The 25,080-nt window shown below is 43.0% G+C and overlaps 1 protein-coding gene across 3 annotated transcripts in view; it reads right to left on the bottom strand.

The window, feature by feature from the left end:
- The window catches only part of Kdm5 (Lysine demethylase 5), a 57,057-nt gene that overhangs the window by 2,825 nt on the left and 29,152 nt on the right, over window positions 1-25,080 (bottom strand). For all 3 annotated transcript variants that reach the window (XM_028316230.1, XM_028316231.1, XM_028316232.1), the window contains 16 exons: window positions 23,355-23,526; window positions 22,684-22,882; window positions 22,160-22,275; window positions 21,290-21,432; window positions 20,627-20,703; window positions 19,130-19,365; window positions 17,357-17,527; window positions 16,416-16,633; window positions 15,547-15,668; window positions 14,327-14,472; window positions 10,393-10,542; window positions 9,464-9,546; window positions 8,703-8,820; window positions 7,464-7,650; window positions 2,545-2,615; window positions 2,080-2,197 (listed from right to left, as the gene is read on the bottom strand). In XM_028316230.1, the coding sequence (XP_028172031.1) occupies window positions 2,080-2,197; window positions 2,545-2,615; window positions 7,464-7,650; window positions 8,703-8,820; window positions 9,464-9,546; window positions 10,393-10,542; window positions 14,327-14,472; window positions 15,547-15,668; window positions 16,416-16,633; window positions 17,357-17,527; window positions 19,130-19,365; window positions 20,627-20,703; window positions 21,290-21,432; window positions 22,160-22,275; window positions 22,684-22,882; window positions 23,355-23,526 (2,327 nt within the window). The remainder of the gene's footprint in view (window positions 1-2,079; window positions 2,198-2,544; window positions 2,616-7,463; window positions 7,651-8,702; window positions 8,821-9,463; window positions 9,547-10,392; window positions 10,543-14,326; window positions 14,473-15,546; window positions 15,669-16,415; window positions 16,634-17,356; window positions 17,528-19,129; window positions 19,366-20,626; window positions 20,704-21,289; window positions 21,433-22,159; window positions 22,276-22,683; window positions 22,883-23,354; window positions 23,527-25,080) is intronic.

Here is a 25,080-nt window from a genome sequence, read left to right as displayed (position 1 = left end):
GAGGCTGACCTGAGGCATTACAACAATATTGTTAGCTTGTCCCTCAAGACAGACTTATAGTGTTAAGAAAGAAAACAATAAAATAATAAATAAATAAATCTTTGGACAATTTCACACAGCGCCAGCTAGCCCCAAAGTAAGCAACTTAATGCTTGTGTTATGGGTGCTACGAGGGCGGCACTGAAAATTTCGGGAATCAAGGAAGTGAAACAACATTACTATTTAAAAATGTATTTATTGCTTTTTAAAGTATTCTCCGCGAAATTTGACACATTTTTCCATACACGAAACCAATCATTGAAGCAACCATTGCATTCGGAAGTTTGGGTCTCCAAAATGGCCGTTTTGTAGGCTTCCACAGCTTCTTCAGGTGATGAAAATCTCTGACCACGCAATTTATTCTTTATTTAAGGGAAAGTATAGAAATCATTAGGGCTTAGGTCGAGGCTGTACGGCGGATGGACTAATAATTCTATGTTTTCTTGCTCTAAAAACTCCTTTGTTCAGTGCGCGGTGTGAGAACTCGCATTGTCGTGATGGAGGATGATGCGGCGGTTGCAGTTCTCTTTACGGAGTTCAGAAACGACCTGTGGCAAACAAATGCTAGCATACTAATCTGCATTAACCGTTCTTTGTCCCCCAAGAGGAATAGTCGCAACATGGCCGGTTTTGGAGACAAACGTGGCCACCATTTTTTTTGCAACACTCCGTGAACGAACAATTTTTGTTGGCTTTAATTCATTTTCGAACACCCAAACTCGTGACTGGTTTTTTGTTTCGGGTTCGTACGCGTATATCCATGATTCGTCACCTGATACGATGTTGTATACAGCATTTGAGGATCCTGCATGTAATCTCCCGAGAGTTCTGACGCACCAAGTAACGCGAGCCGCTTTTTGCTCTTCACAGAGCGAATGCGGTATCCATCGGGAAAACAACTTTTTTACACCTAATTGTTCATGCAAGATTATTTGTATTTGACTCATGCCAATGTCTAAAGTTGCCTGAATTTCGCGGTATATCACATGTCGATCTTCTTCAATCAGCTTACGCACAGCATCAACGTTTTCTTAGGTGACTGCAGTTTTTGGACGACCTTGACGGGGATCATCACTGAGCTTGACACGTCCACGTTGAAATTCAGGAAACTAGCGATAAATTGTGGTTTTGGATGGGGCTTCATTACCAAATGCAGAAATCATCCGGTCAACACACTGTTTTTGTGTTAAACCACTTCAAAAGTCATAATAAATCATCGCTCTTGAATTTTCTCGAGTCAATTCCATTTTCTCAACGACTAAACAAGTTTGACAAGACCTTGTGATACGACCGAGAATCTTTTTTTAAATAAATAAATGGTATACGATTTTTAAAACCCTGGACTTTGCAATTAAATAGATTTTAATATGACTGGAACAGTGGAAATATTCCATTCCCGATACTTTTAGTGCAGCCCTCGTAGCTTAACGGATATACTACTTATATACTTTTTTTTTAAATACATACATATTATACATAGTAACACCCAGACCATCATTTCAATTTCTGCCCGGCCGGGAATTGAACCCGGGACCTCTCGGCATAGTAGTCCGTTCTGAACCACTACACCAAACGGCCGACAAACAAAGATACGAGTTTTTACTGACGTTTTGAGACGGAGTATGCTTTGCTACCTTGTTGCAATCCATTGCATCCCACTGAACATGTTATGAACCTATAGAAATCGAGGTGCTCCCAAAGACAATACACGATTGAATGTAACCAAAGAAATCTTCTAGGTTTTTGATGAAAAATGGGAAATCGTACTCTATGGGACTATACGGGCAGCTACTTCTTTATGTGGTATGGGCTGGTTCTTGGTAAAAATAAAATCTCACGCAAATGCAAATGTTATTTATGATGGAGCGAGAGAACATTATGGCTTGTATAGTTTCGGGTACACAGACACAGGTTATAAAGACGCTGGATGCAGGCCAACTGGCTAATCTGGAAATCATTGGGAAAGGCCTATGTTCTGCAGTGGACGTCCTATAGCTGAAATGATGAAGAATTGGGACCATCGTTATAGCGAGCACTTACCAAGTCTGGCTTGACGAGGGTGCTTGCCGCGTGTAGAAGCCGCCAAGCCACGCTTGCGGCGCTCTTGGCGTGCCATGTAGTGCTTGCGCATCATCAGGCCCGAGCCCGACGACATGCCCTGAGGAAAAACATTATGTCAAATAAAAGGCATGTAAAAAAGACACTTCAATGGGTGGACATTCAATGGGGAATATTTGATATCACAAACGTTGAGGATACATTCTAAATCCAGCTTGTACTACCATCATTTTGGGAGAATATAAATTGACCGTGAATGGCACTGAGAGAAAAAGTGTTAGTTGTTGTTTTGTTGTGTACTTGCATCGAATAAATACTTTTTCTTTCTTTCAAAAAGTGGCAAGAAACATTTTGTCATCTTTGTCATTTAATAACTTTTGTCTATTTAAAGTATTATAATTTTAGTAAAGTACTTGTATTATTACGTAATTGTAAACGATTACTTACTTGTTTTCTGTTGAGATAATTCGTTGTCGTGGCAGAGCCTCGTTTTAACGTCGTTTTTGGTGCCGTCGTAGCTGAAACAATATTTGCATTTTAATTATGATTAAGGGATCGCAGACGTCCTTATCCATGGACGTTTTATTTTAAAGAAAAATTATGTGCTGATTTTTCATTTAGAGCTGCGCCCTCTTGCGGCGGCCGGCGACGACGCGTGTCTCATACGTCACGAGAGTGCGCACGCGGCGCTGTATCCTCAGGTCACTAGCCTTGTTCGTTCGAGGAGAGCGCGTGACGTCACACAGCTCATGTAGCGTAAGTACTGCAGCGCAGGTTACGTTACATTTACATCACGAATGTGTGCGCAGCGCTATATCGCTCGAGTCGGTATCATGAGGTCACTAAAGCGTTGTTTCCATTAATCGAAGAGGGTGTGTGACGTCACACGATTCATAGAACATGAGTACTTACAGTGCGGTGCATACACAGCTCTCCCCCGCTTCAGCTGATGGACGCCACGCCACACGTCACGAGATCGCTGGTCTTGTCAAGTCCTGTATCGCTAGAGTCGGTTTATGACGTCACTTACGGTGAGGCGCGTGCGAGGCGGCTGCCGGCCCTGCCTATTCAGCTGGTGGTGGGGGCGGTACGGGCGCGTGACGTCACGCAACTCAGACAGTGTAGGTACCCTCGATGCATCACGTACGAGGCGGCAGGTGAGAGCGCGTGGGCAAGCTTTGCTTTGCTTGTAGAAGGGTCTTCCGGCACGGGTAGTGTAACTGTGAGTACTTACGATGAGGCGCGTGCGAGGCAGCCGGTGAGAGCGCGTGCGCAGCTCTCCCCCTCTTGAGCTGGTGGTGGGGGCGGGGCGGGCGCTGCGGCCTCTTGTACTAAAGTCTTGTTCCCGTGACGTCACACAGCTCATGTAGTATAAGTAGGTACTCACGGTGTGGCGCGTGCGAGGCGTGTCTCATACGTCACGAGAGTGCGCACGCGGCGCTGCATCCTCAGGTCACTAGCCTTGTTCGTTCGAGGAGAGCGCGTGACGTCACACAGCTTATGTAGCGTAAGTACTGCAGCGCAGGTTACGTCACATTTACATCACGAGTGTGTGCGCAGCGCTATATCGCTCGAGCCGGTATCATGAGGTCACTAAAGCGTTGTTTCCATTAATCGAAGAGGGTGTGTGACGTCACACAGCTCATGTAGTGTGAGTACTCACTGTGCGGCGCGTGCGCAGCTTTGCGGACACGGGACGTAACGATGCTCAGATACTGAGGTAGCGCATTTACACGATGCGGGAACTTTAGTAACTTTAAACTACTCGCTACTGGTCAAAAACTGTGTTTAATGTATAAGTAATTAAGTACTTACGATGAGGTACGTGGGAGGCAGCCGGTGAGAGCGCGTGCGCAGCCCTGCCCCGCTTGAGCTGGTGGTGGGGGCGGGGCGGGCGCTGGGCCCTCTTGCACTAAAGTCTTGATCGTTTGAGGAGAGTGCGTGACGTCATACAGCTCATGTAAGGTCTGGTCCGTAAGCACGTAGAATTTTGTCCAGTGACTCCAAGCTAACCCATCCGTATCGCTCGCGCGTAATTATGTTGCTGTCCCGCTCGCACACTCACTGCGGGCGCGCGTCGCACAGTCGCGACAGCAATATAATTACGCGCGAGCCATAAGGATGGGTAGCTTGGGGTCATTGGACAAAATTCTACGTGCTCACGGACCAGGCTTTAGTATAAGTACTCACGGTGCGGCACATGCGAGGCAGCCGGTGAGAGCGCGTGCGCAGCCCTGCCCCTCTTGAGCTGGTGGTGGGGGCGGGGCGGGCGCTGCGGCCTCTTGCGGCGGCCGGCGTCCACGCGCGCGCGGCGTGTCTCATTAACGTTACGAGAGAGAACTAGCCTTGTTCGTTTGAGGAGAGCGCGTGACGTCACAAAGCTCCCAAGCTACCCATCCGTATCGCTCGCGCGTAATTATGTTGCTATCGCGCTCGCACACTCACTGCGGGCGCGCGTCGCACAGTCGCGACAGCAATATAATTACGCGCGAGCCATAAGGATGGGTAGCTTGGGGTCATTGGACGGGATTCTACGTGCTCAAGGACCAGGCTTTAGTATAAGTACTCACGGTGCAGCACGTGCGAGGCAGCGGGTGAGAGCGCGTGCGCAGCCCTGCCCCGCTTGAGCTGGTGGTGGGGGCGGGGCGGGCGCTGCGCCCTCTTGCGGCGGCCGGCGTCCACGCGCGCGCGGCGTGTCTCATACGTCACGAGAGTGCGCACGCGGCGCTGTATCCTCAGGTCACTAGCCTTGTTCGTTCGAGAGCGCGTGACGTCACACAGCTCATGTAGTATGAGTACTTACGGTGCGGCGCGTGCGAGGCGGCGGGCGAGAGCGCGTGCGTAGTTCTTCGTTTCGCACCCTTAATAATATAGGGGCTCAACTCAAAATTTTTGGTTTTTTACTTTTTGTACTAGAGAGGCATATTTTCGTCAGTTCTACAAGATGGCTTTCACAGAAATCGAAAACAATGATCAGATTAAAGAGTTCTACATTTTGTGCCCCTTCCATACTTTCATCTATCTTCCCGCTAGAAGGGCTGAATCAGAGACATGCCGATATTTGTCGAATCCGGCCCCCGCGACTGTGGTCCAATTTGGAGTTGTGCCTTTGTGTGACAAACTTTTAAGTAAGTGTTAGTGAGCTAAGTCTAATTAATTCCATATATTTCTAATAATATGTTACATTTTCATTTTTATTACATTGATAAAGTCCCGTTAATCATAGAAAATTATAAAATATAACTTTAACTTTAGTTAGGCGGACCATGGATGGGTGTTTGTAGTTAAATTTATAACCCTCCTATAAAAGTAATTTGCTTCTTGGTATTAATTTTCATACCTATTGGTTGATTAGGAGCCTATAGAATGTTTTATCGCGATGCTAAGAAATAAAGCGGTGGTTATGAAATACTTCCCGACAAATAAACTAATGATTTATAAAATAAGAGACATACCTACGTGTTAAGGCTATTAACGTTCGCTCGGGGCTCGGGTTGGCTTTTTTCTTTGTTTATTTCATGAATAAACGCACTAGTCAGCCAAAAGGTGAATTACTTTAATATGTTAGTGTTATAATTTATAATTATATTCTTTAATTTATTACGGTCACATAAATTGATGCTAATTAATCACTCAGATTCTGAGGACTGAGGATACATCGAATTTATTTTAAAATTATCTTTTCACGTATTAAGTTACTACAATTTTACTGATCAGCTATTAGACCTTGAAATTTTCAGTTTGTCTAAATTTAAGTTCTAAAGTGCTTTTTGTCTTAAAAATGTGAGTTCGTAATGTAATCTTGTGTTAACACCAGTTTTTATTAATATGTGGCAAATATTGTACACAAAAGCAAAGAAAAAAGATCACGGAGTTTGTGATAACAAACCAAGCATACTCTGGGATAAAAATTGTACAAAATAATAAATATTGGGTGTCCAATATCGTCGTAAACCTTGTGTACCTAGACTCTTTGCAATACTGAAGTCAAGCAGGACGTAAAGGGCTTCTATTTGGAGGGCCAAAGATATGTATTGAGCTTTCTAATCACTAAAATGATCAAAAGCAAAATGATGATGAGTACGGAAAAATTAAAAGCAGCTATCTTCGATGGACTGCAAATCCGTGCTCTTATAAAAGACTGTATTTGTAAACCATATAACACAAATTGAATCTGAAGCATGGCTAAGGTGCTTTAGTAGTAAAATATTTTTTGGGGAATGTTAGAACACCAGAATAGATATTCTTGTGTTCAAAATTGGTTGCTAAAATCCTTCAAAAATTACACACGCCAATTTGAGTATTAAATTGTATTTTTTACAATAGCCATTTGAACTGATTCCCACATAATGTGGGTGATTATAGTAAGGGACAAGGAGAACGGTTCCTTCCACCAGGACAGCAGGATAGTGGAAAAAAGATACCAAGGTACTGGCTGTTGGACTTTAATAAGTGATTATCCTGAACAAATCCATAACAGAAAACCTTACAGAAAAAGTTTTTGTAGGTTTTTTCTTTATTTGATAAAAAGCATATTTTTTATAGGGTAAGAGTCCCTATCTATCTAAGTAAAAATATTTTGAATGCATAAAATTAGTATTTTCATGTCGGTTTTCTCAGAGAAATAGCTAATAGTCTTTATTTTAATCTAATTCGACATATCTAATAATTTTCTAGTATTCAGCACCCTACTCTTATACTGAATTGGCTATAAGCTACTATACCGCACAATAACTGTCCCCAATGTTATTGGGCGTAAATCAATATAAAAATCGAATAATACACTTATTTTTAAATATTAGAGAGCAATATTAGGGAATATGCCATATAAAACAATTCAGCCTAAGGATTAGATGGGCACAAGTACAAGTAATACCCAAAATCACAACAACAGAAATAGTAAAATAAAGGCCTAACTTTGAAATATTTTTTTAAACAATTTTTTTACATACTCATAATCAATATTTTCAAAAATGTCTCATGTCAAATTATATAACAGATACCAGTGATGAAGTATGCTTAATTTGAAAGTTGTAGCTGATAAAATAAAGAATTTAGAGCCAATTATGTAAAAAACCGCGATCCGCCGATTGGTTTTTTGGCTTTTCCCAAAAAACTGAATTTTGGAGTTGTGCCCATTCATTATTAAGGGTGCGGTTTGAGCTGGTGGTGGGGATGGGGTGGGTGTGTGACGTCACACAGCCTATGTAGTGTGAGTACTTATGGTGCAACGCGTGCGAGGCGGCTGGCGAGAGCGCGTGCGCAGCTCTCCCCCTCTTAAGCTGATGGACGCCGCGCCACACGTCACGAGATCGTTTATTTTGTCAAGTCCTGTATCGCTAGAGTCGGTTTATGACGTCACTCACGATGAGGCACGTGCGAGGCAGCCGGAGAGAGCGCGTGCGCAGCTCTCCCCCTCTTGAGCTGGTGGTGGGGGCGGGGCGGGCGCTGCGCCCTCTTGCGGCGGCCGGCGTCCACGCGCGCGCGCCGTGTCTCCGCTCCGCGGGCGGCGCAAACGCAAGCCCATACTTGCGCCTGCTCTTCTAACCGAACCTGGAAGAATTTAATATTTTTACCACTCGACAACGACCTATTTATTTTACCTAACCGAAATAGCTTAATAGCTTAAATCTTCGGACAATCTCACACAGCGCCATCTAGCCCCAAAGTAAGCAATTAATATGCTTGTGTTATGGGTGCTAGCTTAACGGATATACTACTTATATACGTTTTTTTTTAAATACATACATATTATACATAGTAACACCCAGACCCGTCACAGAAATTAAAATTCATCATTTCAATTTCTGCCCGGCCGGGAATCGAACCCGGGACCTCTCGGCATAGTAGTCCGTTCTGAACCACTACACCAAACGGCCGACGTGCGAAAAGCAACACATAAAGCCAGATCCTGATTGGTTTGCCCAATCCGATCACCATACCGTATCAGAGCAGCACATCAAAACTAGGCGTTGATGATACTAGTCAGGGATTTAAATTAGGTGATCAGCGAGGTTATTACGAATCTTAGCGACTGGTTAATTGTAATTGCAACACGACTGCGAAAACTATTTGTTCATCAGTAGCGCCACCTGTAATGAGGGCTATCGTTTTAGCGCTCACCAGTTAGCGCCACTGTAGAGTAAGGTCCTGTCACTTGCTAGTAGCGAAGACAGTGGCGCCAACTTGTGAGCGCCAAAGTGGTAGGAGGACTATCGCATTTGCACTCATCAAGATGGCGCCACTGTAGAGTAAGGTCCTGTCAATCGCCAGGGGTGCCAACTGTTAAGTATAAAAACGATAGCCCTCATTGAACGTGGTGCTATCATTGGTTGGACTACACCACGACTGCTACCGGTCACGTTGCTATTGGACACTGGCAACTGGTTGCTGAGATCTGTAATACGCATGCTGATCACGGAACCTAATCAGAGTAGCACATAAAAATACGTCGGGGATAATAATAATATGATCGCATCGAGCAAATGTTACATAATAAAAACCCATCTTAACAACCCCTAACATCAATTTAAAACGAAAAATTAGACTGCAATCTCTTATAAACAAAGAACACCGTACAACTTCGCTTAGAAACTAGTTCTCACCTCCAGCAAGTCTCCCTCCAGCATAAGTTCTTCGAGCTTGTGGAGCAAGCCGGGAGCGACGCGGGCGCCGGGCGAGCGCGGTGTTGCGCTATACGCGTGCTCTACTGATGCCGACGATCTATACACAAACAGGCAATAGTTTTATTAAAATCCCTTCAGTAGTATTTACGTCTTCCCCTGCCGCGGGTGTTGTTGCGGGGTCTCCACTCCAGGGTCTTTCCGGCCCAGCGATCCTGGTTCATCCGTGCAATGTGTCCTGCCCATCTCCATTTACGGCTCTCTATCTCTTCCACCACGTCGCCGATCCTTGTCTTTTCTCTGATCCACTCGTTCGTCCGCCTAAACGATGGACAGACGATATCCGGCAGCAGGCTGGAGTGAACTGGATGCGTGTGGCCAGGGACAGAAAACGATGGAGGGTTGAAGAGGAGGCCTATGTTCGAAGGCGAACCCAAAGGCTGACATAGATAGATAGTATTTACGTAAAAGCACTTAGTAGTAGGCGGGGCACATAGCTCGTAGAGACGATGGTCGTTGGGGCAGAAAAGTTCTCGAGTGGCGACCACGGGCTGGAAGACGTAGCGTGGCCAGGCCTCTGCTAGGTGGACCGACGATCTGGTAAAGGTCCCCTGAATGCAAGCGGCGCAGGACCGTTCATTGTGGAAAACCTTGGGGAAGGCCTTTGTCCAGCAGTGGACGTCATTTGGCTGAAACGAACGAATGAACGATTTATATTAGTAAAGTAACGTTTGTTTATTTACCTTGAATTTTGTGATACATCATGCGCTCTTCCTGTAGCTTTCTTTAGTTCTGCATTTAGTTTGTCCGATTTTTCTCTGTTGGTCTGTAAAGAAACAAATCAAATTAGGGACGATATCCTCAAAGTCTTCAAGCCATCAAGGTTCTAATGATGTGTACACAAGGTACAGTTCCCTGCGTCCTCCCGGCGTTAACATTAAACAATTGAAGGCCTCACGTCGTCAGCCATCTTCATCAACCAAAAACAGACCCTAACACCATATACACAAGGCCCAAAATTACCTGCGGTCGCTCAGCGTGTGCCAGAACCCAACAAACGAAGTTTTAATAGCGTTAGCTATCTATCATCAACCAAAAACAGACCCTAACACCATATACACAAGGCACACAATTACCTGAAGCCAGAGCTTGTGCTTGAAATAGACAAATGAAGTTTTCACTCAGCCAGCCTCACATCTATCACCCAAAAACAGACCCTAAAGCCATACACACAAGGCACATAATTACCTGCGAGCAATCAGAATCCATCAAACGAAGTTTTTATGGCATCAGCTATCTATCATCAACCAAAAACAGACCCTAACACCTACACAAGGCTCACAATTACCTGGGGGCCAGAACTTATGTTAGAAACAGACAAATGAAGTTCTCACTCTGCAAACCTCACATCTATCACCCAAAATAGACCCTAAAGCCATATACACAAGGCACACAATTACCTGAAGCCAGAGCTTGTGCTTGAAATAGACAAATGAAGTTCTCACTCTGCCAACCTCACATCTATCACCCAAAATAGACCCTAACACCATATACACAAGGCTCATAATTACCTGCGAGCAATCAGAACCCAACAAATGAAGTTTTTATGGCATCAGCTGTCTTTCATTACCCAAAAACAGACCCTAAAACCATACACAAAGCCCATAATTACCTGCGGGCGTTCAGCGTGAGCGGGCAAGGCAGCAAGCGCTGGGCTAGCGAGAAGCGCACGCGCAGCATCCTGCCACGCCATGGCGCGCTCCGTCACGCACTGTAACGCCTCGCCTTCTGCTAGTCGCACTGGCAGCTTTTGTAGCCACACCTGAGGAAGGAATATTACGTTAGTATTACCACAGAATAATAATAAGTACTACGTACAGAAGTTTTACTTCGCGAAGGTATTTAAAAAAATGTATGCTCAATGTCATTAACAATATGGTGTAATTTAGCCTGTCTCAAGAGTCAAGCACCATTTTGTTGACAAACGTCAGTGATCGGCACTGCGCCGAAGCTATAGGGCTGACTTCGGTAAAATGATGTGATGTGAGGTGCCAAACTGCGGAAAATGGCGGGGGAAATATAGCCTGACCAGGAACATAAAAACTAGAGATGGGCCGACTAGTCGCCGACTAGTCGGGAAAGCCGACTATTCGGCATAATTTGTAGTCGGCCGACTAGTGACGACTATTCGGCAAAATATGCCGATTATGATCGGCGCATTACAAAATTAAATATGTGAATGAAATAAAACTCATAATCGCCAAGATGATTGTGAGGTAGACCAAGGGCGTTTAACTAAACCACTTGACTGCGAAAAATCAGTAAAAAGTAGTTTCACCTGATTTAAAATTTTGACAGTCTAAATTCATACAAAGTTAAGATTAGATAAAATTACCAGGAAATCATCAAAAATGTGTAAATTTTATGCAATTGAAAATCAAAAATCAAAATAGACCACAAGTGGCACTTATGTACGTCAATAGAAAATAATAAAAAAAGAAAAGGTAGCCCTTATGGGGCACTTTACATGTCTCCTTATCTTTTGGGCCCTACCAGCGTTACAATTGGTCCATATAATAATTATGACACTTTGTTTTTCGGGGAAAAAATGCATGGAATTGCAACGTATCCTGCGGGGAAGTGGTAGATTATGTGGGGCTCCTCTCATCGGAAGGATGAGGAATACCCACATAAATAACCCCTGAGCTCCGTCGATCGCCTTAGTGTGAAGAACTATGGGAATCCAGACAAAGCCATCAACTATCACAATCCGTCCCGGCAATTGCCCACCTGTATGGCGAGCCCTGCCTATCCGACGGTGGTGGTAGTCCGTGCTATGCAGGCGGGGGTACCCCCACGCCCCCAGTTCGCTGACCATCACCGTGGAGGGTGGAGAGGAATCAGTGGGCCTAGGATGCGTGCCGCGATAAGCACAATTTTTCCCATACATTTTGACGTCGATAAGTAAGAATAATGTCACGGCGCGCATCCTAGCCCAGCAGGAGGCGATCATATTGTCACCTCCTCTGACCCCTTCGCCGTCGAAAATTATGGCATCTACCTTAGGTACTGTTAGGTGATTGTAATGTTGCTTTTTATTTTTTCTCATAATTTAAAGAAATCTCATTTCTCAAGAAGTTATACACCACTAAATTTTAATCACCGAAAAAAAAATTCTGGGTAATGAGTTATTGATACTGATCCCATTTGTGCAAAAAAAAGAGTAAAATAAAGTGACTCAAAATATCCTCTTAAAATTGGTAATTTATTGACACACGCGTCGCTAGCACTATTTAAGTACGATAATGTAACACTTATTAGAATTAAAAATGGTCTAAGTTAGTTAAGTATGTAATAATAACACTGGAAGCGTGGTCGAGGCGTGAGCGAGACAGACAGATCGATGCAACGTGCGAGAGCGTACGACTACTCTAGCGAGCAGCGGAGTGACCCAGCTGTGACGCGTAAAATACGGACTAACGAAAATTTAATTAAAAAATTAACTTCATGAAAACCATTTCTTTTTCTTTTGCTTTCAATATTCCACACGTTTCTACATAACCTGTTAAAATTTTTTTCGGTGATAAAAATTTAGTGGTGTATATTTATCTCTTTAGAAATCTAGATATTCATATTTTTGAGAAAATCTAGATATTATTCTTCGGACAAGTAGGTATTAGAATGATCGGCATTGCCGATTAGTCGGCCGACTAATCGGCAATTTGAAAACCGATTAGTCGGCTAGTCGGTTAGTCGGCAAAGACCATAGTCGGCCCATCACTAATAAAAACCCTCGCCATGTTGCGGAAAACTAATGGTACTAATTTATTTTAATGGCAACAGTATAGATGACCCAGGCTGAACTGTCCCGCCAAACTCAATGACAGGGGGGCGCTACCATCGTTCAACTATATGGTTTCCAACATGGCAAAAATCTGAACCAGCGATCCGGTATTGGCGGTGGCGCCCCACTGTCAATGTCATCGACAGGACAGTCCAGTATTTTGGAACTATAACTGAAAACTTCATTGACATGTCACCTTGCATGTCAGTCTATTGTTGTCAAAGTGTAAACAAACTTTATTTTAAATGTTTGCAATTGATTTTGTGAATTAAATTGCTAAAATGTTTTTATAGTCGTGAAAGAAAAGTGGTTCACGGTGTGTTAAAGTATTTGTCGAAGAGAAATACTAAGGGTTCGGACAATATTTTCATTGAATAATGTTTCCGACAAAGGTTGTCAAATTGACTGACATGTTTATCGTATAGTACAGTCCACTATGAAAATTAGCTGTGGTTTGTTTCAACTACCTATTTTAAAGACATTGCAGTTGAATATTCAAGTTCTGAATTTGATTATTGATGAATAATAAAATAAATCCTACTAGCTCGATTGATGGTTTCATTTAATTTATTTAAACCAGGTTACCTATAATAATATTTTTTGGTTAATTTATGAAAATATCAAATTAGCCCGTAATCCTGAATCCTGATACATAAAGTTAGCCTATTAATTTAACACAGGTACGACTGTACTCAGTGTTGCACTATCAAATGCGATTGACGCGCCTCTATGCCAGGGTTTTTATGTTCCTGGTCAGGCTATACATGATTTAGCATGAATTATCATGAATAATATTAACTACTTATTTACCTCTCAGAAGCAACTTAAAAAAGTACATTCTGTGTTTTTATTATTATTTAGGCAGTTAAATACTGCACAGTATTTAGTACACCATTTTCTTTATTTTCTTCCATCATACACAAGAATACGCGCGTGCGTGAATCAATGTTCGCTCGTATGTGAGGCCTTGTCGAATAGTATCCTGTAGGTGCGTGTTTTGTTTTCGATGTAAACTCACGGAGATGAACAGGCCTGGTATTACTCAAACATTATAAACTAAGATCTGGTGAACGCCAGACCTACGTCATTCTATAAAAGCTGAAAGTTTGTCAGCGTATGTTCCTAATATAGGTTAGAATGTTGGTGGATTATGAAGTTTGGGTCATCGTGGCTTTGGCAGCTATCCTAAAGAAACTGTCTGGCCACGAGTTGGAACTGTCAAAACTGTTGGATGATGTGGAAAGTACTTCTAATTATTTCCCTAATATTTTATATAAAAATCAGCTTTTATGGTATAACGTAAGCCTAACTTTTATAGCTAGAGTATCGATTTTGTCACTGTTGTGCCTTGACAGAGCAGAGGTAGGAAGGGACGTTTCACGATAAATACATTAAAAGGGCGTCGCAAGAAGAAACTATGACGGTCACAGTAAAAAAAAAATTTGCGAATTCCTGAATCTGAGTAGATGCGAACTGTTAAATAATTAGAAAATAGTAGTATCATTATTTAGTACTTTGGGTCTCTTTCTTATTCGTAATGCCCGCAAAAGTAAGTTCTAGAAACATGTATCGGTACATTGCACACACAATATTGATAAAAAAAATATCACGGTAATATGGGGGAAGTAAATATTGAAGTGTCAAAAGGAATGAAGTGTCAAATGGAGTGATAAAGTGATCACTCCAGATTGATCCACTCCAAACACCAAACAAAGCTCCAAATACAAATTGTAGTAAGTGAGTAGCAAGTTAAAGTACTCACCAACAACGCCAATATTCTATCAAGGCGCGGGCGCTTGGTGCGTGTACAATCAGGGCACAGGAACTTGGGCTCGGGCCGCGGGAAGGGCAGCTCTACTCGGTCAGGGGACTCCGCCCTCTCTTCTTTGTTGGCCGCTATGCAGGCCGCTGTAGGAAGATATATTGATTATGAGAAACACGTCGAAATCCTTTTTTTTTTCAACAGGTTTATAAAGAAAGGATGGCCGAAGGCAGGCCGCTAAAGTCCGGTCTCTGAGCACGTAGAATTTTGTCCAATGACCCCAAGCTACCCATCCTTCATCATCAACCTCACTGCGGGCGCGCGTCGCACAGTCGCGACAGCAATATAATTACGCGAGAGCGATAAGGATGGGTAGCTTGGGGTCATTGGACAAAATTCTACGTGCTCAGCGAACAGACTATACCAACCGGGCAATATGGAAATCATTGAAGGAGGCCTATGTTCAGCAGTGGACGTCCTGTGGCTGAAGTGATGATAATGGTGATGATGATAAAGAAAGGGAGACTACAGCCAGTCTCACTGCTTTATTGTGTGCTGCTGTAAGATTCTGAGCAAGCACGTTTTAAGTTAAATTTTATCGTCTATTTTATTTATATTTTATTTATTTATTTATTAGGTCTACCAACATTGTTACTTAACAACTATTTCCAAATATACACGCAAAAATATACATACAATTCATGGTTTGACTGATATAAATCAGTAAGACATATCACAAGACAAGGGGGGGGATATAATCGAGGATATTACAACAATGTTAGAAATTTAACAACAATTCCGATAGTAAAGGTAAGAAAGTCATTTCCTCCGGTTGAGGATTCCGGCTGAAGCTCACTTCCACCTTCACCTTGATCATCACTTACGGTTGCGGATAAAAAAACAATTTAAAAATTGACATCTGACGTTAAAAACAAGATCCGAATTACGAGGGGTAAAGCCTGGTCTGTGAGCACGTAGAATTTTGTCCAATGACCCCAAGCTACCCATCCTTATCGCTCGCGCGTAATTATATTGCTGTCGCGACTGTGCGACGCGCGCCCGCAGTGAGTGTGCGAGCGCGATAGCAACATAATTACGCGCGAGCGATAAGGATAGCTTGGGGTCATTGGACAAAATTCTACGTGCTCACGGACCAGGCTTTAGTTGAGGGAAGGGGAGGAAGAAAGGCATATCTAAAGATGTTAAATATCATCACTGACCGTGGAACCAGTCCTTGCACAGCTCGCACTGGCTCATGACGCCGTACTGGCGCTTCTGGCACACGCAGTACGTCACGCCGAGCGTCGGCGCCGCGCGCACTTCTTTGCGCATGTTCTTGGCTCTGTGGGCAGAGGGGTGTTTGGTTATTGTGACGTTGGTGAATGGTGTCAGTCTTTGAATTGATAGCTGTCAAAAAAATCTGCGCTGCATTGTCTTTGTTGCCATAACATCGCAACACGTTTCTCTACCGTCTCTTTGGGCCGTGAGCGTAAGAACTACACTGAACTGTTATTTATTTGACACTGGCAGGAGGGCCACCGTCAATAGCGGATCGCTAGATCCGACTTTTGCCACGGTGGAAACCATGTAGTTGAACGAAGATGGTGGCGCCCTTCTGTCAATGTCGTCGGTGGGACATTTCAGTGTAGTTCATCTTTACGAGCACGTTCTGTAATTTCAACGGATTTGTTGAAATGACAGAACGTGCTCGTAATGCCATCGTATCACACGGTCGTGTGGCATGTAGTTTTTCGTGTTTCAATGTAGAATCACGGAGCATCACCGCTCAGTCGTCGCAGCGTCAACGAAACCCACAGTCAACACTCGTGTATGTCACGCCGTAGGCCGCGTCACAATGCTTTCTATAGAAATGTGTTGTTTCTTTCAGATATTGACGTAGTCGGCGTATAGCATCAATAGGTCGTACGCTTCGTATAGCGTTTAGGACACCCCAGAAATTACAGACATTTAATCGGCCGATAGTTGGGTCAACTTCCAATTTGTGCGCGCATTTGGTCGGACTGTTAATCAGTCCACAAAAAGTCTTTAGTCTGCGGGGAGTCAAAAGAGACCAGCGCTTGACACTCACCGCAGCAGCTTGATGGCGGCCAGCTCCCTGCTCTCGGCCTGCTTGAAGGCGCCCACGATCTCGCTGGGCGTGGAGTCCTCGCTGAAGTGGCGCAGGAACAGCCCGGCCTCGAGCGAGGAGGGCGGAGGCTCGGCGGCTGGCGGGCGGGACCGGCGTCGGGCTCCGCTGGCGGATTCCGTGCGCGGTGATAACGCTTCGAGGAGAGAGTACGGCCAGTTCTGTGGGGATAAAAATACATTATCCCAATCCCAACTAATATTATAAATGCGAAAGTAACTCTGTCTGTCTGTCTGTTACGCTTTCCCGCTTAAACCTCGCAACCGATTTTGATGAAATTTGGCATAGAGATAGTTTGAGTCCCGGGAAAGAACATAGGATAGTTTTTATCCCGGTTTTTGAAACAGGGACGCGCGCGATAAAGTTTTTCTGTGACAGACAAAATTCCACGCGGGCGAAGCCGCGGGCGGAAAGCTAGTAAGCTTATAAAATCATTTATCATCATCATCAGGTTACTTAGTTTTCACTGCAGGAATACGAGCGTATCAAATTAAACACAAGTTGTCTCGTTTTTATCTTTTAAGATCATTTTTACGCAGTTGGGTTTTTGTTTTTTCAATAATTTGTTAGCTATAAAATCCAGGTCGTACATTGATCAATCTTTGAATGATTCTCAAGCCAAAAAAAAGTGTTATCAGTGACCCTAAAGTCCGGTAGAATTTCGTCCAATACCGCCGAGCAGATAAAATTTCGTCCAATGACCCCAAGCTTTTAGCAATCCTTATCGCTCGCGCATAATTATGTTGCTGTCACGCTCGCACACTCACTGCGGGCGCCCGTCGCACAGTCGCAACAGCAATATAATTACGCGCGAGCGATAAGGATGGGTAGCTTAGGGTCATTGGACGAAATTCTGTGCTCTGCGACCGGACTTTATACGTTACCTTCTTGAGAAACATCTCTGCCGCGCCTCGCTTCCACTCCCGCGCAGACTGCAACGCGGAAGCCAGCTGGTCCTTCTCGAATAAAGCGAGTGGTATCTGCTGCCCGCGACGAACTAGCGCCTCCACGCTGTGCATGTATGGGTACAGGTCTTTGGACTGCATCTCTTCCACCTGGAATTATGAAGTAATGACACAGAATAATAATAAGTACTACGTACAGAAGTTTTACTTCGCGAAGGTATTTAAAAAAATGCAGTATGCTCAATGTTATTAACAATATGGTGTAATTTAGCCTGTCTCAAGAGTCAAGCACCATTTTGTTGACAAAGTAACGTCAGTGATCGGCACTGCGCCGAAGCTATAGGGCTGACTTCGGTAAAATGATGTGGGAAAATGGCGGAGGAAATACATGATTTAGCATGAATTATTTAGGCAGTAAAATACTGCACAGTATTTAGTACAACATTTTCTTTATTTACTTCCATCATACACAAGAATACGCGTGCGTGAGTTAATGTTCGCTCGTATGTGAGGCCTTGTCAAATAGTATCCTGTAGGTGGGCCATCGTGCGTGTTTTGTTTTCGATGTAAACTCGCGGAGATGAACAGGCCTGGTTATGATTAATTTATAATGGGGAAATCGATAACAGCGTGCATGAACATACCGACCAATGTAAAGCTTGCTAAAAGACATGATCATGATTGGTACTACCGTTCTACTCATAAAAAAAATTAAGACAGTCTCCTAAAGTACGGCCAACTAGCAGCGATACAAAAGGTCGATTCGACTGTCGAACTGACAATCTATTCTGTCTCTTCCCATCTTGTGTATTTGTCGTTATGTCTCGTTCTCCCGCCAAAATATGTCAAAGTCAAACCCTCAGGCTGGGTTGCACCATCTTACTTTAACTTTGACAAACGTCAAAAATCTGTCAAATTCCATACAAAAAACACCGGTTATCGTCATAGTTACCGTTAAAGATAGGTGGTGCAACCCACCCTTACTATTCCAAATGACCATGACATTGGGTTTGTTTACATTTGGTATCGCTTCTCGTTGGCCGTACTTTACAGCTATTACAAAAGGAAGCGTTCGCAAAATGTTCTCCCGCATACCGCGGTCGTTCTCAATTGACTTGTGAAAGTGGTTTCCTGAATGCGGGACCCGTCACAAAAATGTCCCACAACACGAATGTGGGCCTGAACAATACTACACTGGTCATCACAAAAATCGACCCTCCCGCGACAAGCACTTTCAAACGTATACATCCCCACTTCCCACCAATATTGGCACCATTTACCTAGTTCTAAACTTCATTTCATTAAAGGAAAGGTTTTTAGCCCAAAAATGTGTTTGTAGAATCCTGAATCCAGAGTCACTTCTTCAAAAAACAGGTAGTTACTCTTGAGCCAACTTTTATGGCTATAAAACTGTTAAATTGGGATTAATCCCTATCCATCTGTTAAAGAGGACACGTGAGATCATTATTTGGTTTTATAACCATAAAAATTGGTCTAATTGATCCCAGAGGTGAGCCCAAAGTGAGGTCTTTTTTCAAGTCACATTTATTATACATCGCGTTTATGTTAATCGTTTATTAAGAAATTAAATGTGTTTTTCTTTAAGGATATTTATTGGGCTTTCAAATAACACCAATATTGTTGGGGCACCATGATTGTGTCAGTAGAAACGAGTTTTCCTGTAAAACGTAGGTGGGCCGATTTTTGTGATGACCAGTATATTATTGAAAAAAAGATGGTATAATCTGGTACCTTTGCCAGCCAATCCCTTGCATGCTGTGCAGCCGAGTGCAACGCGTGATGCGAAGGCAGCGCCGCATCAATACGCTCTGCGGCTGCCAGTAATGCTGCCAACTGCCCAAGCGTGGTGTAGGGCGGATTCCCGTCGGAGCCCGCGCCCTCGCCAGGGGCGGAGCCCGAGCTGTCGCGAGCTTTTGACGTGTCGATTAGGAGGGCACGCGCGCGCTCCTCCCACTCTTCTACTTGGGCTGAAGGAAAGACAAATATTTAGACAAATATTTCACGTAGATTTTCGATTACATTTTTGTCCATTTTAGTGTCTAATGCCTGTTGTCACCATCAATCCCTAATTTTTAAGTGACCCCTATGGTAACACGTAACAGGAATTTTGTTTTCATAGGGGTCACTTAAAATTAGGGATTGATGGTGAAAACGGACACTAGTCCATCAACATGCCGCTTCATTTTTTTTTTTATACACAACGAGGAAGCTTTTGGCCTGTATTTAAATTGTCACACAACGCACCCTGTTTTGAAATACACAAAAAATGTTGCTATAGTCTATCCAATATAGCTTGATTAGAATGACGGCTGTCAAACGAATGTGACTAGTGATGGGTATGTTTCGTACGGTTCACATAGATGTATCGATAAGTTTTCGAAAAAATGATATAAAAAAATGCACCTAATTTTTCTTCATATCTTTATTCATAAAAATGACAATTATGATTTAAATTTAAAGACAGTAAAATTTAAAATTCATGTCAAGGGTGTACAACCTAAGTCGTAGTCATTATCATCAGTGTTCTTCAGTGGTTTTTTCCTCTCGCTAGAGGGCGGTGGGCATCTCTTCTAGAGCAACGGTGCTATGAATACCCAAAAAATTACCGGTGATTGATTTCCGATGTTTGATTGTTTAAGAATGAAATGTTTTTTGGTTTTTAATAGTGAACATTTAGAAAAACGTATAACTTGACTTAAATATGTTAAAAAATTAGTTAGAAATTTTTTTTGTTAAATATGTTAAAAAAATAGTTTTAATTTAATATGACATTTGTCGATATGTCCCAACACTAACATTTTTGTAACTCGAGATAACCTTGTAGAGACGTCGTTAATACTCTAGCTTGATTTTTATAATTTCGAATTACTACTTATTGGTGTAATTTAACGCTGCATTTACACGAAATTATCATTTTTATTGGAAGCACTGTCGTCGAAAATATTGTTTGTAGGTCAGACGTGAATTATTTCTTGTCCGCTAATATTTAGCTCTCATTGAACGCTACTACAAAGTTATGTCGTTACTTTTGATGGCAGCTGTCATTCTAATCAAGCTATATTGGATAGACTATAGAAAGACGCGCGATCTATTTTGAGGCATATTTGCGTAAGTTTGAACATCTTTCTTGTTTCAACTTGTTACAACAAAAGCAGCATTCCATAAAAAAAGATAGAAACAGACAATAAATCTCATTTACAAACTATTTTTATTTATAACTAGGCTTACCTTTGAGTTTGCATAGCGCAGCGCGTTCAGTCTCTATTTGGTGATGAGGCAACACGCGGGAGGCATCCTCTAACAACCTGTCAACCAAACAATCACGTTAAAAGAATAATTATTACGAAAGAATTGCTATAGATGATACTATTTAAGCTTCAACCAAACCAACGCGTGCAAATCGCCATCGCCGACGCGATCACAGGCGAATGATAGGATGCGCGACCTGTAGCCTTATTCACGTAACAAAACTTCCAACGACAACAAAACACTGAGATGCGATCCTATCGAGTAATCGTTCTATCGAAAATGACCTTTGAGAATATGGATTTAGAACTGTTTTTCAATGGGATGACTTCTGAATGTCAGCGAGATCTTGACTGTCAAAATACGTGAATTAGGCGACTGCCATTGATAGCGCCTGTCCTGTCATTAGCTTAAAATTAACCTATTATCGCGTCGGCGAAGTCGTACCACTTTCGTTCATTTCAGCAAAGTGACGTCCACTGCTGGACAAAGGCCAAGGTTTTCCACAATGAACGGTCCTGCGCTGCCCGCATCCAGGTTCTTCCTGCAACCTTTACCAGATCGTCGGTTAACCTAGTAGGAGGCCTGCCCACGCTACCACTTTTACAAAGCGCTTCAATTTAGCCCTAAAATCGAGTTACTGACCTGTCGATGACCTCGGGCGTGAGTCCCGAGCTGTCCTCCCGGTGTGTCTGGACGTCCTGCAGGAAGCGAGCTTGCTGCAAGCGAGCCTGCAGCGGAGCTAGTTGCGGCAGTACGATGCACAGCCGCGAGCCTAGTTCTACCACCTGAAAAGGAGATAGGATTAGCAACCTTGATGCAGTCTAAAGCCTGGTCCGTGAGCACGTAGAATCCCGTCCAATGACCCCAAGCTACCCATCCCTATCGCTCGCGCGTAATTATATTGCTGTCGCGACTGTGCGACGCGCGCCCGCAGTGAGTGTGCGAGCGCGACAGCAACATAATTACGCGCGAGCGATAAGGATGGGTAGCTTGGCGTCATTGGACAAAATTCTACATGCTCGCAGACCAGACTATACACACCAAACTCATCAACCCGCCGACACAACCCACGTGCATACTATAGATCTTAGCAATCGGTTGCTAGTTGTACATTAGCAACGCGATTGCTGCACCGACTTATAACAGCGCCGCGTTTAAATACAGGTGGCGCTAATTTCCATACATTTTTGGCAGACGCGCAACTAGCTAAGATTCGTAATAACCCCGTTGGAGGCTTGGTGTTGCTGGCTTTATTTCAAAAGATTATGTCGACACCTAGTACCCACGCGGCATGTCTGTGACTTGTGTACGCACTGATTTGCGCGCCGACACTCATAAAATCTGCTGAATTCGTGCCGCTGACAAATTTTTCCTATTTGAATGAGATGTGATGACGCCAACAAAAAAGTCAACTCATTAGCATAATCACGAAAAGAAATCATCGTTATTGAAGTACTTGAATAATTTTGTAAAAATTGACACAAATACATGAGAATGTAGTAAACAACTAACCTCTTCCAGCTCCCTAACGCTGGAAGCATCAACCTTGTCCAAGTCCTGATTCAATAGCTCCGCGGCGCGCGTTTCAAACTCCGCCGTCTGACGGAGCACCTCTTTCACTGCCGACCCTATAAAAAAGAGATTCATAAATTACTTATAACAAGCTAAAGGAGTAGTATACCTTTTATTTACATAGATCATTTGACAAAACAATTTAAACGTCCTACAAATTAATGATACAAGCTCAACACAAAAGAAAATGGAATACCTAAAAACGTCGATTATCTGCTAACTATCCCGCCTCCCCCAATGATTTCCACATCGCCCGGTTGGTAGCGACCTGTATCCAGCGCCTTCCTGCTACCTTTATGAGGTCCACCTTGTGGGTGTCTCACGCTGCGTTTTCCGGTACGTGACCACTCCTGAACCTTGCTGCTCTATCGGCCGTCACTATGTGCCCTGTCCATTGCCACTTTAGCTTGCTAATTCGTAGGGCTTTCAGTGACTAATATACTCAGTTTTATTGAATAACTTACCTTCTGGCAACACACACGCCAGCCCGTCAATTTCGGCTGCGAACAGCGTCAGCTCGTGAATAGTGAGGCGGTACTTCGGGTCGTGGTGGCGGGTGCGGGTTCGCATCTTGTTGAGGTCAAGCTGCTGTATGACGCTGGCGCACTTCTCAGCGTCTTCGATCGCCGTTTCTAACGCGCGGACGAGATCCGTTTTGTGCATCTGGAAGTATGTGGAACTATTAGATTAGCTTTCACAAGAAACTCAAATTCTGAGTTTGATTTCCATTTGGCAATGAGCTTGATGCCAAAATTGAATGAACAAACCAAGTCTATGCAATTTATTTTAATATAAAGATTTACTATGATCAAAAAGATGCAACGACAATCTCAGAAATAATCTTAGAACTAAGTACACATTGTATGACATTTGTAGATGGCGGCTGGGACGTACTCGGGTTTATTGTAGCCTGATACGCACGCGCAAAACATGTGTACGCCACGTGGCAACGTATAAAAACGCATTAAGCTGGCAACTTATTTGACACGAGTTAATTTTGCCACCATTGAAGATCAAACGAACTTAACAAGTGAAGTTCGATCATTATTATGTGAGCAGCTTCATTCGACGCGATTTACGTTTTACGGATTTACAATCCGTTGTGCTATCCACTGTACCCTTACACTATCCCTACCTTCAGATCGTGAGCCTTCTTCAAGTGCGCCCTTAGACCATCCAGGTCGCAAGTCTTGGGCGTGTCAGGGTCCAGGGCATTTTGAACTGCTTCAGCCCACTCCCGGAACAGTTCCGACTTCTTCTTTAGCTTGTCCAGCATGGCTGGCAGCTCGTCCAGGGTGTAGCGGTATCTATAGAGATAATAAGTTGAGGTCGCGGATGTATAGACGACAGTACATAGCATTTAAAAATGAATAAGAGGACAAAAAGTGATAATTGAAACTTAATTATCAGAATAAGAGTTATTCATTCAACCAGTCATCTATGCCTAACTATGGTCTGCGCAAACAACTTCCAATTTTGCAGCTAGTACATCGCCTCACGTTTGTATTGAGTAAATGGTGACAGTTTCACAGGAAGACGCGTAACTGAAATATAATCTCTAGCCAAGAAACAAAGGGTTACCACTCTTGTATAGTCTTCAGTCTGACAAATGTTGAATCGAAAATGCAACAAAAGATTTTACAAGTCATAGTACTGTATTTAACATAGAATCTAAAAAAAATATTTTCTTTTTCTGTTTCTGTTTACTCAATTTTTGAAAACGATACCTATGTATAAACTATTTGTGAAAACTATTTTGGCAAATGTGAAGTTTAATTGGTAACTCTATATGTGGTATAGAATGCTGTTTGTTTTCCTAACAATAAAATAAAAATAAGTAAAGCTTCAACCACACCAACGCGTGAAGATCGCCATTGCCGCAGCGGCGCGATCACAGGCCAATGACAGGTCGCGCGACCTATGACAGTTCACGCGACCTGTCATTGGCCTTTGATCGCGTTTTGATCGCGCCGTTCGATCGTGTTGGTGTGGTTGAAGCTTAGACAACAAAGTAATTGAGAATGTTACTAGGTATGCAAAATCACTTGAAACCTATGTTACAGTTAAGCTTTTACATTTACAAATACATTAGTTTTTATTTCATTCAAAAATACCCAGTAGTTATGATTTTATAGGCATTCAAAGTTCGCTTAAATATTGAGTCCCGCCGACGGTCACGTGACCCCGCGTGACGTACATTCACAGTGTCCACTCACTAGAAAACGGATTTAAACATACTTAAATACATTTTTTTTTGTAAATACAAACTTATAATACATATTAACACCCAGACCCATCACAGAAATTAAAATTGAACCAAACCCAAACTTAATGCGATTGTGTCGTTTTATTGCGAATTACCTTCAGCTCCATCATTGGACCCTGATTACTATATAGAATTAAAGTACTCATCAATACAAAACGAACGAGCCCAAACTCGATGGATTTAAGTCGTTTTATTATAGAGTTCCTATGGCCACCTTCCAGCTCCATCATCAGATCAGCTCCATGTCATCATAATATTGCATGGTCATCCAAATCACATGTGTTTGCGAAATTTCAGCTTAATCGGTTTCCTGGAAGTGGGTCTTAATTCAGCTTGCAAGATTCCACCCATACAAATATGAGCCAGTCACTGTAATATGACGTCACGCGCATAAAATGGCGGGCTGGCCGCCGCCCGCACTTTTAAAATTCAATATCTTGGAAACTAATTGACGTATCTAAATAATTCTTTCACGTGTATTTTTTATTTTTAACAGAGAATACAGAAAGCTAAAAAACAAAATTAGTGTACATTCTTCATTCTTAGCCAATAAAGGACTCGCGTCCAAATAAACACTTTTGAGTGCCACTTCTTT

Source organism: Ostrinia furnacalis, unplaced genomic scaffold (genome assembly GCF_004193835.3).
Source record: "Ostrinia furnacalis isolate ACB-3 unplaced genomic scaffold, ASM419383v2 OfSCF5472, whole genome shotgun sequence".
Lineage (NCBI taxonomy): Eukaryota > Metazoa > Arthropoda > Insecta > Lepidoptera > Crambidae > Ostrinia > Ostrinia furnacalis.
Note: the sequence above shows the minus strand (reverse complement) of the source record. Positions and strands in the feature narration are given on the sequence as shown.